General features: G+C 65.8%; 3 protein-coding genes across 3 annotated transcripts; 1 reads left to right on the top strand and 2 right to left on the bottom strand.

The window, feature by feature from the left end:
- Positions 1-3,779: 3,779 nt before the first annotated feature.
- On the bottom strand, positions 3,780-4,675 carry EMIHUDRAFT_447648 (hypothetical protein; the record flags this gene model as incomplete). The annotated part of the gene is made up of 3 exons (XM_005775125.1): positions 3,780-3,815; positions 3,836-4,032; positions 4,118-4,675. 2 exons carry the CDS (start codon positions 4,673-4,675, stop codon positions 4,003-4,005), a joined length of 588 nt encoding a protein of 195 aa, XP_005775182.1. The 3' UTR covers positions 3,780-3,815; positions 3,836-4,002.
- A 437-nt stretch (positions 4,676-5,112) lies between these two features.
- EMIHUDRAFT_195098 (hypothetical protein) lies at positions 5,113-6,933 on the bottom strand (the record flags this gene model as incomplete). Its single annotated transcript, XM_005775124.1, has 4 exons — positions 5,113-5,122; positions 5,196-5,239; positions 5,450-5,883; positions 5,958-6,933. 4 exons carry the CDS (start codon positions 6,931-6,933, stop codon positions 5,113-5,115), a joined length of 1,464 nt encoding a protein of 487 aa, XP_005775181.1.
- A 177-nt stretch (positions 6,934-7,110) lies between these two features.
- On the top strand, positions 7,111-7,719 carry EMIHUDRAFT_349494 (Hypothetical protein; the record flags this gene model as incomplete). The annotated part of the gene is made up of 2 exons (XM_005775123.1): positions 7,111-7,656; positions 7,692-7,719. A coding segment is annotated over one exon (546 nt), but the record flags the coding sequence as incomplete, so codon positions are not given.
- Positions 7,720-14,784: the final 7,065 nt, after the last annotated feature.

The raw sequence follows: 14,784 nt of genomic DNA, 5'->3' as shown, positions 1-14,784 counted from the left end.
TGGCAAAGGTGCTGCCATTTCTCGACCCACACGCGGGTGCGGTCGCACGGCGCCTCCAGGTTGTGCAGCCCCGAGGCGAAGCTCGCCATCCGCTCGACGCCAGTTGGCCCGTCGCTGCCAGCCGGGCACTTGAGCGCGGGGTCCGACTCGGAGGCGAAGGTGGTGGAGAGCCACACGATCGTGTCGAGCGTGTACGGTAGCTTGACGCATGTGTCCGCCGCATGGTAGAGGGGCGCGGTGACGTTGAGCGTCCGCTCGCACACCTCGTGGAAGTCGACCGTCGAGAGCGTCTGCTTGAGCATCGACCGGACGCCCGAATCCTTCATGAGCCGTTCGGAGGAGTACGCATCCGGCCAGTCCTCCTGTGGCGCGGGAGGTTGCGGCGGTTTAGCAGAGGTGTGCCAAGCTTTTGACCGACTCGGGATGAGTCTATCTAGTGGGTGGTCGATGCCGTCTCACCTCACCAGAGAGGCGCGCGAGCGCCTCCACCCCCGACACGAAGCTGTCTGAGGAGGTGAGCGGGCCGGCGGACTCGACCAGCGGCGCAAAGGGAAGCTGTTGAAGCGCGCCGCAGAGGGGCTGCTCCATCGCGCCCTTGTTGAGGAGGTTCTTGATCTGCGGGTTGTGCTTTTGCAACAGATTGACCTTGAGGATGGCGAAAGCGACGAGGAGGAGGAGGCCAGTGACCAGCACCGCAAACACGTCCTTGAAGAGCCGGCCGATGTAGATGGTCAGCTCGAGCGGTCCCGCAAAGAAGCTCGGCAGGTACTTGTCTGTCAGCGACTCGGTCACCTTGCCCGACGCGTCGTAGCGGCTGCGCGCCGCGCGGCCGTGCAGCACCGCGAGGGCTGCGACCGCCATGAGCGCGCCGACGATTATCCCCACCCCTTCGACAATCTTGGAGTGGATAAAATCAGCCTGCCGCCCGCTCACAGTGCGGGTCACGTTGACGTACGAGCCGTTGACGAGCTCGAGCTCGGTGTACTCCATCGAGATGGTGCCTGCGCGCGGTGCGGCAAGGTGCCATCAGAACACGGGTTGGCGGCCGGCCGATGACCTCAGCATGGGTGTCGCGCCGTTGAGCAGGTCGAGCTCCTCCTCCACACGGAAGACCTAAGACAACCATCTCACGCGTAATGCGGATCATGTCGCTCCCTCGGTCGAAACCACGAGGGAAGAAGACCGAGTCTTCGGCCGCTGCGAGCGCTGCTTGGAAGACCATCAGCCCATTGTAAAGGATGGCGCCGCCCAGCACGAAGCCACCGCCGGCGAGCAGGGCACCGGTGGGCACATTCTTCGAGATGGCCTCCGCCTCCCACAGCATGACAAAGTTCGTGTACGTGTTCCAGTAGGCGAAGGAGAGGAGGGCGCACGCCATCACGACGAGCGATCCCACAAACCAGCGGACCACGCCGTCCTCAACGTACTCCATGTCGTCGCAGACGGGCCGCATCTGCTCGAACTTGCCGGGCGCGTCGAGCATCTCGCGCAGCTCCGTCGCGTTGGGGAAGGTCTCATTGGCCTGCGACATGAGGTACGCGTGCACCATCGGCGAGATGCGATCCAGCGCGTACTCGAAGGCCGCGTCGACAAACTCGCGCTTCTGCAGCTCGTACTTCTCCGCCTGGCTGATAAGAAGCTCGCGCCTGGCGGCCGTCCCGTTAATATCGGTGGAGCAGAGCAGGAAGGCGGTGTCGACGACGGCCTCGCCCTGCTCGCAGACCGGGCCGAGGTTGCCGACGTCGACGTACGCATGCGGTGCGACCCAGTAGAGGGTGTCCATCACGCCGGGCAGCTGGTGGCAGACCTGTGGGACAGGCAGAGGGCGGCGATGTAGCGGCAGAGGTGAGGGAGGCGGAGGCGAGGGTGGGAGGGGCACCTTGGAGGCGAGGCGGCCGCAGCCCGCAAGCTTGCGTATGGCCAGACAGCCGGGAAGGTCCGGGCTCGTGACCGCACCAAACTCACGCAGCGATGCGTTGAGGTCGATGTTGCGGTTGAGCGACGCCTCCTGCTCGTCGAAGAAGAGCTCGAGCTTGCCGACCGAGGCGTTGGCGAAGCCCTCGATGCCGTTGGTGGTGTCGTTGTGAAACGAGTCGCTCATCATGTCGATCGTCATGTGGCAAACCTATGGGGACATTTCCTGAACGTGCGCACAACGCCTCGCCCCACACGTCGATCGTCATGGCAGACCTCCGACGCGCGGCTCGGGATCACCAGCATGCGGAACATCACAAATCCGTACGCGAGCATCATGAAGGCGGCCACCACGGCGCCAAGGCTCATCGCGCTAACGCAGAGCGTGTAGAGCACCTCGGTGACACGGAGCTTGCCTGTGGGACGGTCGTGGACTCGTTGCGGGCATGTCACGGATATAACCAGCACCGATCGGTGAGGCGGGCTCGCCATCGTCCTTCAGCGCGGGCGCAGGCGCCTCGCCCGTGTAGAGCGAGCGAGCGTACTTGGCTCGCACGAGCGTGAGGAGTGCAGCGAGGCAGCAAAAGGGCTGGGCCAGCCGCAAATAGAGGTAGAACATCTCGTTTGGCGGCGGCAGCATGCTGCGCAGGGCGCAGGTGAGGGCGTAGTCCTCGTGGATTGGATCTTGCTCGCAGGGGTCGATCTTGTCGTCGATCGCCTCCGCCATCTCCTCGAACTTTTTGTTCATGTCCTCGAAGGTGGCGTTCTGGTTGGGAAAGTTGCGGTAGACGTAGTTCACCGTATCGCCCAGCTGTACCACCTACATGGACATGGCGAAGAGTAGGAGGCGGCGACGCTATGAGCAGAGCGCAAAGCGAGAGGAGCGCTCACCCCAGAGAGGGAGACGGCAGTGCCGAGCACGATGAGCGCCATCACCACGTTCATCACCAGCGGCGATGGGCCCGGAGGGATTGTGCGCAGCCCGTCGAGCGGCGTCTCTACCTTGCCTTGGCTGGAGAGGGCACGGGCGTACTTGCCACCCGTGGACGCGGCGCGGGCCTGACTTGTGCTGGCGCCGGGGAAGTCGCGCGACGCGGCAGGCGCCTTTTTTTTCCATATCGTTGGTGAGAAAGTCGTCGGGCCCCACAGCGAAGCAGTACTCTCCGTCAGCCGTTGCCACCACGTTCGGTCACCGCCTGTCGAGGTTGCAAGGCCATCCCCTGCCGACCCTGACGGAGGCGGCTTGGGCTGGAAGTTGGTTCTGGCCCTCACCTTTTCGAGGTACGCCTTTTCGGGCCGTGGCACCTGTGGCGGCGAATGCCGCGCCATTCTGCTCCCAGGCTCGCGCGACGACGGGCGGTTCGCCACCGACGTACTCCCCCTCGCGGCGAACGCCGGATTCTTCCCGCAGAGAGCCGAAACGAAAAGCGGTTCAACCGCCGTGCGGCGTGCCCAGCCCTTGTCGGCCAGGCTCTTGCGCCGTTCGTCGTCCACCCCCAGGCCGGAGGACGAGAGGACGACTGCGCAGGTCCTTGCACCGCGTGCAAGCGCACGCGGCCACACTTCGACGCGTCCAAGTAAACGCGACCGTCCTCCTCCTCCTCCTCGTCGTCGTCTCCGTTCCACTCCTCATCCGAGCTGTCGTCCGGCGCCGCCACCTTGAGCCGGTCCGGCATCGCGGCGCGGCTCTCGCGACGCGCCATGATGCGAGCGGCCGGTGTATCCAAGCTCCTCTCCGGCTTCGCGGGGGGGGGGGGGGGGGGCTCATCCTTCAGCTGGGGTGAAACGGATGAGCGCGCGCCCTTTTCGGCGCCCTTACGCCCTTAAACCGGACCCTTTCCCCCCTCCCCCATTCCTCTTCTGCCTTTTTTCTCTCTCTGGTAAACTTACCGTAAAAACAGAGCAGTACTGGTAGTACACGGCAAACGGAGACACCACACACAAGCCGGATTGAATCCTATGGACAGCCTATGGCTATGCTGTACTTGCAGGGAGCTATACTATGGCCCTGCTTGAGGTCACTGTGCGACCGTCTTCACCTACGCCGACTGCCTCCTCTCCTCCCCTTGGCCTTACCAGCGCGGCTCGTCACAGCAGCAGAACCGCCAAACCCGGTGCCTGTGGAGGCTGAAGCTTCGACTTTCTGCGCTTCACCCTCGCCGCCGCCGCCCTCGCCGCCGCCCTCTCCCCCGCGCGCCTCGACCAGCACGATGTGCGTCCCCCACTGGCTCGCCACGGTGCAGAGCCGCCCCACCTCGGCGGTCTGGACGAGCCTGTCAAAGGCGGCCGTGTCCTTGCCGTCGTACGGCATGGAGTCGCCGCTCAGAGTGCCTTCGCGCAGCCGGCTCAGTGACGCAAAGGTCCCGAGCGCCCCGTGCAGGTCGCGCGTCGGGCACGCAGAGAAGCGCAGCGCCGCATCGTCAAAGTCGATCTCGCCGCGCTCGATACGAGCGGTGAGCGCCGCCGCCTTTGCCTCGCAGTCGCCTTCGCTCGCGAGGAAGAGGATGTGACGCGCGCGCACGAAGCCTTCCGGGACAAACGAATCGTCCTCGTACGCCGCCTTGACGCCGTCCGCAATCGACTTGGCACCGTCCGCGACCGACCTGGCGCCGTCCAGCAGGCCCATCAGCGGTGCCGCAGCCGCACGTGCCGCAGCCGCGCTACGCAGCACGTGAGAGGGCGGGCCTTGCGCGATGCAGACATGAACGGATGGCCCGTGCGCCGCGGTGCCGATTACCAGGGCCGCGAGCGTCGGTGACATCGCTGAAGAAATGTGGCGGCAGCTGTCGCGCCGCGCGATTTCTTTTTGGTTAGCCGTAGCTTGAGCACTTGAGCACCGGATAGGGTCGATTCCGCGTGGTACGGGACCCCTCGATCGTCTCGCCCTCCCTCACTGGTATGTTCATTGGGGGGGGTCATAACAAACACGGTACAGGATCGAGGTGCACGCTGCCGAAAGCAGTGTCGTCCCCCCTCTCCCCGACGGCGATGGCGGTGTGACCGATCGAGCTACAAGAGGAGCTTGTTCAGCAGGATCCGGGGAGGTCTGGCGCACTACCTCACTGGGCCTGAGACCGCCGGGACAGTACCCGTCACCGCCTCGGATTTGTGTGGAGTCGAACCCGGCTAAACCTAAAGCGAGGGAGAGGGGGCGAAGGCGGCGTTTTTTCGCGACGCGCTCGTGTGCAGCACCAGCCGTCACGGCTTCCTGCGCGGCGTCGAGGCTCGCCGAGCGGGCACGGTAGCGGGTAGGTCGACTCCGACACGACACGGCCCCAAACAGCCCACGTGGGAGAAGTTTTTTCGCGCCGTTTTTCTTCTTGCTCTCCAAACATATGTGCCACAGCCAAAGTTTCGGAAAGAAAGAGAATTAAAAATTCAACGAACACAAGCCCCGGTATCCACAATTCTATACTCATAGAATGCGCCAAACCTGCGCAACGGGCGTTGCATCAGTCATGAGGATGGGGGATCGTGTGCGGCCACGCAAGCACCTTGCAGTCGCCCTGCAATTAACCACCCGCGTGCGGGTCACCGAGACGTTGCCCGAGACATCAAAAATAGCAATGGCACCGTATGCATTAGCCGAGGAGCAGTTCGTGAACGAGACGCCACTCAACGAAATGTCACCGAACGGTTGCACGCCAGTCACTCCAGTTGTAGTTATGTCAGCAGCGCCAGCGCCAGTAAAGATGCCAGCAACGACAGCGCCTCCAGCAACGACAGCGGAGCAGCCGAGGAAGGCAACGTCTGTCATGGTGAGATCGCCGAAGTCATACGCGGCGAGAGCACCACCGCCATACTGCGCGTGACAGTCAGTAAAGGCGACGTCTGTCATGGTGAGATCGCCGAAATTAATCGCGTAGAGAGCACCGCCACTGCCGATGCGACGCGCGTGACAGTCAGTAAAGGCGACACCAATGAGCGATATGCCGCCGGCCGAATCGGTGTAGACCGCACCGCCATCGCCTTCGTCACAACCACAGTTATCGAATGCGACGGCGGTCATTGAAATCGTCCAAGAGCGAATAGAGCACCGCCACCGCCAAAGCCTGCCAAGCAGTTAGTGAAGCGGACATCCGTCAGAACAATGCTCCCGATGGTGTGGGCAAAAATTGCGCCGCCCTGGTCGGCTGCCCAGCAGTCAGTGAAACTGACATCCTTCATAACAATACTCCCGGTGTAGGCATAAAGTGCGCCGCCCTTTTCACCGTTGTCTGCTGCCGTGCCGACCAAGAAGTGGACCGCCTCGAGAGAGAGGCTGCCTGTTGCTGCTTCAGAACTCCACCCATTTCCGATGCGAAACATCCGCGTGCGGCCTTCAGCCTGGAGTCTTGCGCCCGAACCGCTGCTGCGAACCGAAAGGTGGATGCTGCTACTGCACACGACCTCCCTTGTGAAGCGGATGAGGGCGCCTGACTGGAGGTAGACGCTCGCGTTTCGGCCCTCCAAGAAGGCCGCGTCGACCTCATCTTGTATTTCTTGCGCAGTAGTGGCCAGGACTTCACCATCACGGAGCGGCAGCAGCGGCGGCAGCGGCGGGCCCGGGGGATAACACGTATCACCTGTGGCTGGGTTGACGGACGCGCACGCCAGAGGTGGCGACGGGGCCGTGAGCCACGTTCGTGGCTCCTCTGAATCGGCATGGCCGATGGGCTCCTCAGAGTCGTGCACGGAGTCGTGCGAGGAGATGTGCACCTCCTCGGAGTCTTGCACAGAGGCGTGAACCTCCTCGGAGTCGTTTCCCTCGGAGTCGTGCACCTCCTCGGAGTCGTGCACGGAGTCGTGAATCTCCTCGGAGTCTTGCACAGAGTGCACCTCCTCGGAGTCATGCGCCGGTTCTCTGCTCATCTCTTCGTAATGGGTCAGCTGGCGACGCAGGCGTTCTGAGGAGCCCTGGATATTGCTCAGGTCGACTTCCACGAGACCACCGCTGTCTGCGAGCCTGCGTCTTGCTCCATTTGCGGCCGGCACGCCCACGTGGAGCGCGGAAAGGACAGCAACAGCGTAGATGTTCATCCCCTGGCGGTCGCCGTCGCGCCTGCGTCGCGCTTTTACGTGTGAGAGGGCGATTAGCGCGTGTGAGGTTATCGATCAACACTTTCGATAGACCGAAAGTAAGATCGTTCGGTGCAGAAACCCCGGCCATGCCCATGTAACGCAATTGTGCTCGATCTTTTTGCTAAGGAGGAGGACATGTGGCTGTGCCTGGCCGACGGCCGCGCGCGCAGCACCGCCGACCTGAAGCGCCTGGCGACAGCCGCTCGGGTGCGAGCGAAACGAGCAAGAGATGCAGCCGCCACGAACACGCGCGATCGGCAGGCGCGCGACCAGCGCCGCCGGCAGCGTGAGCAGCACGACCGGCGCGCAGCGCCGGCGGTCGCCAAGACCGTGCGCCCACAACGCGGCCAGTGCGGCTGCCCGGCGCACGCGGTGTGCGGCATGTGCGTCGACCAGGGCAAGCTCGCCGCGGCCGAGCAGGCGGCCATCGACCTGGAGACGCGCTTCCACGCCTCGACGAACGTCGTCATGGACCTGGAGCGGCCCGAGGACGAGACGGCGGCGCTGCTGCAGCGCTGCGTGCACGTCTCCGACGAGACGAAGCGGCGGCTGCTGGGCGAGTGGAGCGACGAGCGCATGGCGCACGCGCTGCCGCTGCACGCATGCGCCTCGTGCGGCGTGCGGGACCCGTCGCTGACGTACACGCGGGTTGACGTGTCGGCGCTGCCGCGCACTGTGTCTGTGCGCGTAGCCGGCGGCGAAGACGAGACGCGGCATAGCGTCGTCGCGCGTAAGAAGCGTGGTGAAATTTAGAAAAGGAGTTGCGGTGTTGATCGCCGCGGGAGCCCTCTTATTCCCACTTGCAGTCTAAGCAGTCTATTCACAGTCTAGGCAGTCTGAAGCAGTCTGAAGCAGTCTGACCCAGTCTGACCCAGTCTGACCCAGTCTGAAGACTTCACAGACTGCTTAGACTGCAAGTGGGAATAACCTCTGAGGGCGGGCCTTGCGCGATGCAGACATGAACGGGCCCGTGCGCCGCGGTGCCGATTACCAGGGCCGCGTGCGTCGGTGACATCAGCAGGGTGTGGTGGCAGCGCGAAGACTTTTTCTTTTTGGTTAGCTCAGAAAAATATAAAAAACAAAGATGAAGCGACAGGAGGAAGAACGACGAGAGTGGGACGACCGCGAGGTGGCATGAAGGTTGCAGCGAGAATCGGCGAGGGACTGCGAAGAGAGATAGGAAGAGGCAGACGCCCAAGGGTCTAGTGGTCCTCCCATCCCTCCTTTGGCTCGTGTGTTTTTTCTTTCTTTCCAGGGGCGAAGGGCGTCGTTTTTTTCCGCGACGCGCTCGTGGCAGCACCAGCCGTCACGGCTTCCTGCGCCGCGTCGAGGCTCGCCAATTTGCGTTTTTCTTCTTGCTCTCGCTAAACATGGCGGCTGCACCAGCGTGTTCTCGTCCGGATGTTGGCGGTGCTGTCGTCCAGTGAGTCGTCGCTGTCCGAGTCGGCGCCCTTGCTCCTCGCCCAGTACCTCCCTGCGATCGCCTTCCTGCTCGGATTCGCCGCTATTCAGCTCCGCAGTCCCGTGTCCGCGCCGCCGCTGCTGCGCAAGGCGCCCTGGCTAGCGTCGCTGTGCTGCGCGTGCTGCCTGGCAGTGCGGCCGGTTGCTGCGGCCGCTGCGGCGTGTGGTGCAGGATTCTGCCCTCCGCCGGCCTCCGCCGTCGCCCTCGGCCTCGACGCCACCGCGGCCGTCCTCGCAGCGGCGCACATCCTCGAAACCGGAGGCGCGCTCTCTGGCTGCCGCCTCAGCCTCGGCCGTGCCGCCCGGCTCGCGGTGGCCACGTATGCGCTGGGCAGCGCGGCTGCGGCGGTGGTCGCGCTGTTCGTGGTCGGGCCGCCCGCGTCGCCGTGCCGGGACTGGCTCGACGTCGCCTTTTGGTCCGAGCTGGCTCGCTGCCTCGTCAGCCTCCTCCTCGCCGGCAGCCTGTGCCTGTCCCGCTGCAGGGCCGAGCCCGCCACCTCGGCCGCCACGCTGCGCGCTGCGCCCGATCCGGCGCTGCTGCTGCTGCATGGGGACGAGTGGGGAGACGCCGCGTCGGCGGGCGGCGGCGGCGGCGCCAGCTCCTCGGGCCGCGGGCCCGAGGTGTGGCGAGAGTGGCTGGCTTACTCTGCCGACGGCGCTGCCGACAGCACCCGAGCCGGCGCCGCGCACAGCCCCACCGCCGCGTCCCCAACGTCCTCCTCTCCACCCGTAACCAGCCCCCTCCTGGCCGGCGGCGTGGGTGGCGGCGGCGCCGCCGCCGCTGACGGCGCCAGTGGCGGCGGTGGCGAGAGTGGCGGAGGTGGCGGTGGAGGTGGCGGCGGCGGCGGCGGCGGCGGTGCAGGCGAGTGGGCGGCTGCCCTCGCAGCCTCGGAAGGAGGAGGCGGCGGTAGCTGTGGCAGCGGCAGTCCTGGCTGCGGCGGCGGCGGCGGCGGCGGCAGCGCAGGCCAGCTGCCGCCTCTGCTGGGAGGCGGAGCCGCAGAGGACGAGGCGTCGCCGCCACACGGCCACGGCTCACCTCGGCTCATCTCGGCTCATCTCGGCTCATCTCCGGCTCATCTCCGGCTCATCTCGGCTCCTCTCCTTGCAGGCGTGGCGCCACACGGCCGGCCCTGCCCTCGCAGCCGCCGCCGGTCCAGACGCGACCAACGGCGGCGGCGACTCGCCCGCGGCGCCGCCCCCCCTCTCTGCTACGGGCAGCTCTGGCTCCGTCGGCTGGGGCGGCGGCGGGCTGGATAGCCTCGCCGTGGCGCCTGTGAGCGTGTCGCTCCTCGGCCACACCCTCGTGCCCGACGTCGCTCGCGACCTCGCGGACGGGACTGGCGGGGACGCGTCCTCTGCCGGCGCGCCTCCCGCCCACGCCGCGCCGGTGCACGTCGAGTTCCTCTTGCGCACGGAGCCGGTCGGCGGTGGAGACGGCGGGGAGGGCGGCGGCGGCGGGGCGGGCGGCGGAGGAGGAGGTCCACGGTTGGTGCAGCGCCGGTCCGAGGGCGGTGTGCGCGCCGAGGGAGCGGGGCGCGCGGCATGATTGCGGCGCGGCCCGCGAGTAGGTACCGTGACTTCGAGGCGCTGCACGCCTCGCTCCTCCGCCGCCCGGCCGCAGCAGTGTCCAAGCTGCCGCGGCTGCCTGGCCGCCGCTACGGCACAGGTTGCCGCTCTGCCCCGGAAAGAGTGTCGCGTTCCTTGTGGCGGAGCGCCCACCCCTCCCTTCCCGCCGCTGTAGGCCGCAAGCTTAGCGACGCGTTTGCCTCGCAGCGGCAGGCGGCACTGCAGGAGTGGGTGAGGGGCGTGCTCGCGATGCCCGAGCACTGGTGCGCCGAGCTCGCGGCTTTCCTCGGCGTGCCCGAGCTGGCCGACATCGCCATGGGGCTGGTTTTGTCTCCGGGCGGTGGCGGTGGCGGTGGCGGAGGTGGTGGAGGCGGAGGCGGCGGCGGCGGAGGCGGCGCGGCGGGCTCCCCGCAGGCGGGCGGTGAGGCAGGGCGGCTAGCCGGCATCGTGGACCGGATGCGCGGCGCCGTCCCTGCCGAGCCGGACGGAGGCTTCCGCGGCGCCGCCGCCGTCCGCTGGCTCGTGGCGCAGGCGCTCGCCTCGTCGCGCGAGCAGGCGGCGGCGATGGGCGAGCAGATGCGGCGGGAGGGCCTCGTCCTCGACGCGTCGGGGTCCGCAAAGCCTTTCTCCTCGGCGAGGATGTACCGGTTTCTCCCGAAGTCGTGAGACGAGACTCGTCGGTGGGCTGTGGGCGTGCCGCTATTGAGTATTGTTTTCATTCAGAATTTTTGTCCGCGGATGGTTCCATGCCCCATGGCCCATGCATGCGGCATCTTTAACCGCTTTCTCAGACGTGGCGGGTTTGACCGTGAAATCTGCTTGAGCGCCATGCCTGTGACGAGTTTTGCCCCGAAAGGTCCACCGCGGGAGAAATGGGTCATGTGCGTACAAATTCAAATGCGGATTCAATGCGTCCGGGAAAGTCCGCGCTTGGTTGGTGCTTCGACCCTCGCTAGAAATTTACAACAAAGCGCCCTCTCGACCCGCTAGAAAATGCTGCGTAATGCTGTGCTGGCGCTAGTTCTTCTCGAGGTGTCTCAGGTGAACTGCGAGTGCAAACGCTACTGCGCCACACACACGCTCGGCTTTCCAACGCTTTGCAAACGGGACGCCTGCAAAGACTGCGCCCAGTGCTCCAGCCCGTTGCCGCCTCCCTCCTCCGCTGTACCGGCCGTGGGCGCATGCAACGGCTACTGCAGCGCAAAGACGCAGCCTTGGGAGGCACGATGTGTCTGGAGTGGGTGCGGTGGCTGCTCTGAGTGCGCTGTCCCGCCTCCACCTGCACCTCCATCGACGGGCGCATGCGACGGCTTCTGCAGCGCAAAGACGCAGCCTTGGGAGGCACGATGTGTCTGGAGCGGATGTGGTGGCTGCTCTGAGTGCGCTCCTCCACCTGCACCTCCATCGACGGGCGCATGCGACGGCTTCTGCAGCGCAAAGACGCAGCCTTGGGCGGCACTATGTGTCTGGAGTGGGTGCGGTGGCTGCTCTGAGTGCGCTGTCCCGCCTCCGCCTGCGCGTCCGAGCCTGTGGGCGGGCGAGTGCAAAGGCAACTGCACCACCCACACGCAGCCCTGGAGCGACCTCTGCACCTGGACCGGCTGCTCGGGCTGCACGGAGTGCTCTGACCCTTGTGCCGAGGTTCTGTGCGCGTCGACGGAGGTGTCGCACCTCCTCGACTTCAGCCGAGCGACGCTACGGAACAACAACCTCGGCGGTCAGGGCCCGGACGTCTCCTCTGACGAGAGCATGTACTTCGCATCGGTCGGCACCATGCCAGATGGCTCGCCGCTGAACCTGCGGGTCACCGCGCTGACACCATACGTGCCGCGCGACGCCACGCGGCACAACCGCATCAACGGCGCGATCCCGCAGATCAACCTCGGGCAGAACGAGACCGTGGCGCTGCAGTTTGCGTTCACCGACAGCAGTGGCCACCCCGTCACGCTGAGCGAGTTCTTCTTCACGTACTACGACCTAGACCAGGAGACGGACCTGCCGTCTGGCGTGGAGTCTCTGACGGCGAGCGGCTTCGTCAAGTACGACATCGACTCCAGCACGGAGCTCGACGTCAGCAGCGCGTTGGACGGCTCCGTCACCTTCACCTCGTCGCAACCGGGGCGCCTGGCAGACAACCCGACTCACCCGACGGCCCTGACAGCGGAGCAGCGCGCGCGCTCTGTGACGCTCTGGTATCGCGACACCTCGACGCTCACACTCACCTACTCGACGACCGCGGCCAACTGCAGCCCCACCCCGTGCGGCGGGCGCAACTTCCTCTTCACCGGCGTCAACCCGTTCCCTGCCACCCACCCATGCTGCCTCACACCACCACAGCCTCCGTCAGCCTCTCCTTCACCAACACTCCCACAGTTGCCGCCTCCGGTGTCGCCGCCAGCGTCAGCCTGCAAGGGCTTCTGCGCGACTAGGTCCCAGCCCTGGAGCGACCTCTGCACCTGGACCGGCTGCTCGGGCTGCACGGAGTGCTCTGACCCTTGTGCCGAGGTTCTGTGCGCGTCGACGGAGGTGTCGCACCTCCTCGACTTCAGCCGAGCGACGCTACGGAACAACAACCTCGGCGGTCAGGGCCCGGACGTCTCCTCTGACGAGAGCATGTACTTCGCATCGGTCGGCACCATGCCAGATGGCTCGCCGCTGAACCTGCGGGTCACCGCGCTGACACCATACGTGCCGCGCGACGCCACGCGGCACAACCGCATCAACGGCGCGATCCCGCAGATCAACCTCGGGCAGAACGAGACCGTGGCGCTGCAGTTTGCGTTCACCGACAGCAGTGGCCACCCCGTCACGCTGAGCGAGTTCTTCTTCACGTACTACGACCTAGACCAGGAGACGGACCTGCCGTCTGGCGTGGAGTCTCTGACGGCGAGCGGCTTCGTCAAGTACGACATCGACTCCAGCACGGAGCTCGACGTCAGCAGCGCGTTGGACGGCTCCGTCACCTTCACCTCGTCGCAACCGGGGCGCCTGGCAGACAACCCGACTCACCCGACGGCCCTGACAGCGGAGCAGCGCGCGCGCTCTGTGACGCTCTGGTATCGCGACACCTCGACGCTCACACTCACCTACTCGACGACCGCGGCCAACTGCAGCCCCACCCCGTGCGGCGGGCGCAACTTCCTCTTCACCGGCGTCAACCCGTTCCCTGCCACCCACCCATGCTGCCTCACACCACCACAGCCTCCGTCAGCCTCTCCTTCACCAACACTCCCACAGTTGCCGCCTCCGGTGTCGCCGCCAGCGTCAGCCTGCAAGGGCTTCTGCGCGACTAGGTCCCAGCCCTGGAGCGACCTCTGCACCTGGACCGGCTGCTCGGGCTGCACGGAGTGCTCTGACCCTTGTGCCGAGGTTCTGTGCGCGTCGACGGAGGTGTCGCACCTCCTCGACTTCAGCCGAGCGACGCTACGGAACAACAACCTCGGCGGTCAGGGCCCGGACGTCTCCTCTGACGAGAGCATGTACTTCGCATCGGTCGGCACCATGCCAGATGGCTCGCCGCTGAACCTGCGGGTCACCGCGCTGACACCATACGTGCCGCGCGACGCCACGCGGCACAACCGCATCAACGGCGCGATCCCGCAGATCAACCTCGGGCAGAACGAGACCGTGGCGCTGCAGTTTGCGTCACCGACAGCAGTGGCCACCCCGTCACGCTGAGCGAGTTCTTCTTCACGTACTACGACCTAGACCAGGAGACGGACCTGCCGTCTGGCGTGGAGTCTCTGACGGCGAGCGGCTTCGTCAAGTACGACATCGACTCCAGCACGGAGCTCGACGTCAGCAGCGCGTTGGACGGCTCCGTCACCTTCACCTCGTCGCAACCGGGGCGCCTGGCAGACAACCCGACTCACCCGACGGCCCTGACAGCGGAGCAGCGCGCGCGCTCTGTGACGCTCTGGTATCGCGACACCTCGACGCTCACACTCACCTACTCGACGACCGCGGCCAACTGCAGCCCCACCCCGTGCGGCGGGCGCAACTTCCTCTTCACCGGCGTCAACCCGTTCCCTGCCACCCACCCATGCTGCCTCACACCACCACAGCCTCCGTCGGCCTCTCCTTCACCAACACTCCCACAGTTGCCGCCTCCGGTGTCGCCGCCAGCGTCAGCCTGCAAGGGCTTCTGCGCGACTAGGTCCCAGCCCTGGAGCGACCTCTGCACCTGGACCGGCTGCTCGGGCTGCACGGAGTGCTCTGACCCTTGTGCCGAGGTTCTGTGCGCGTCGACGGAGGTGTCGCACCTCCTCGACTTCAGCCGAGCGACGCTACGGAACAACAACCTCGGCGGTCAGGGCCCGGACGTCTCCTCTGACGAGAGCATGTACTTCGCATCGGTCGGCACCATGCCAGATGGCTCGCCGCTGAACCTGCGGGTCACCGCGCTGACACCATACGTGCCGCGCGACGCCACGCGGCACAACCGCATCAACGGCGCGATCCCGCAGATCAACCTCGGGCAGAACGAGACCGTGGCGCTGCAGTTTGCGTTCACCGACAGCAGTGGCCACCCCGTCACGCTGAGCGAGTTCTTCTTCACGTACTACGACCTAGACCAGGAGACGGACCTGCCGTCTGGCGTGGAGTCTCTGACGGCGAGCGGCTTCGTCAAGTACGACATCGACTCCAGCACGGAGCTCGACGTCAGCAGCGCGTTGGACGGCTCCGTCACCTTCACCTCGTCGCCACCGGGGCGCCTGGAAGACAACCCGACTCACCCGACGGCCCTGACAGCGGAGCAGCGCGCGCGCTCTGTGACGCTCT

The sequence above is a fragment of the Emiliania huxleyi genome (assembly GCF_000372725.1).
Source record: "Emiliania huxleyi CCMP1516 unplaced genomic scaffold EMIHUscaffold_3, whole genome shotgun sequence".
In the NCBI taxonomy this organism is placed as follows: Eukaryota; Haptophyta; order Isochrysidales; family Noelaerhabdaceae; genus Emiliania; species Emiliania huxleyi.
This window is presented reverse-complemented; position numbering and strand designations above follow the sequence as displayed.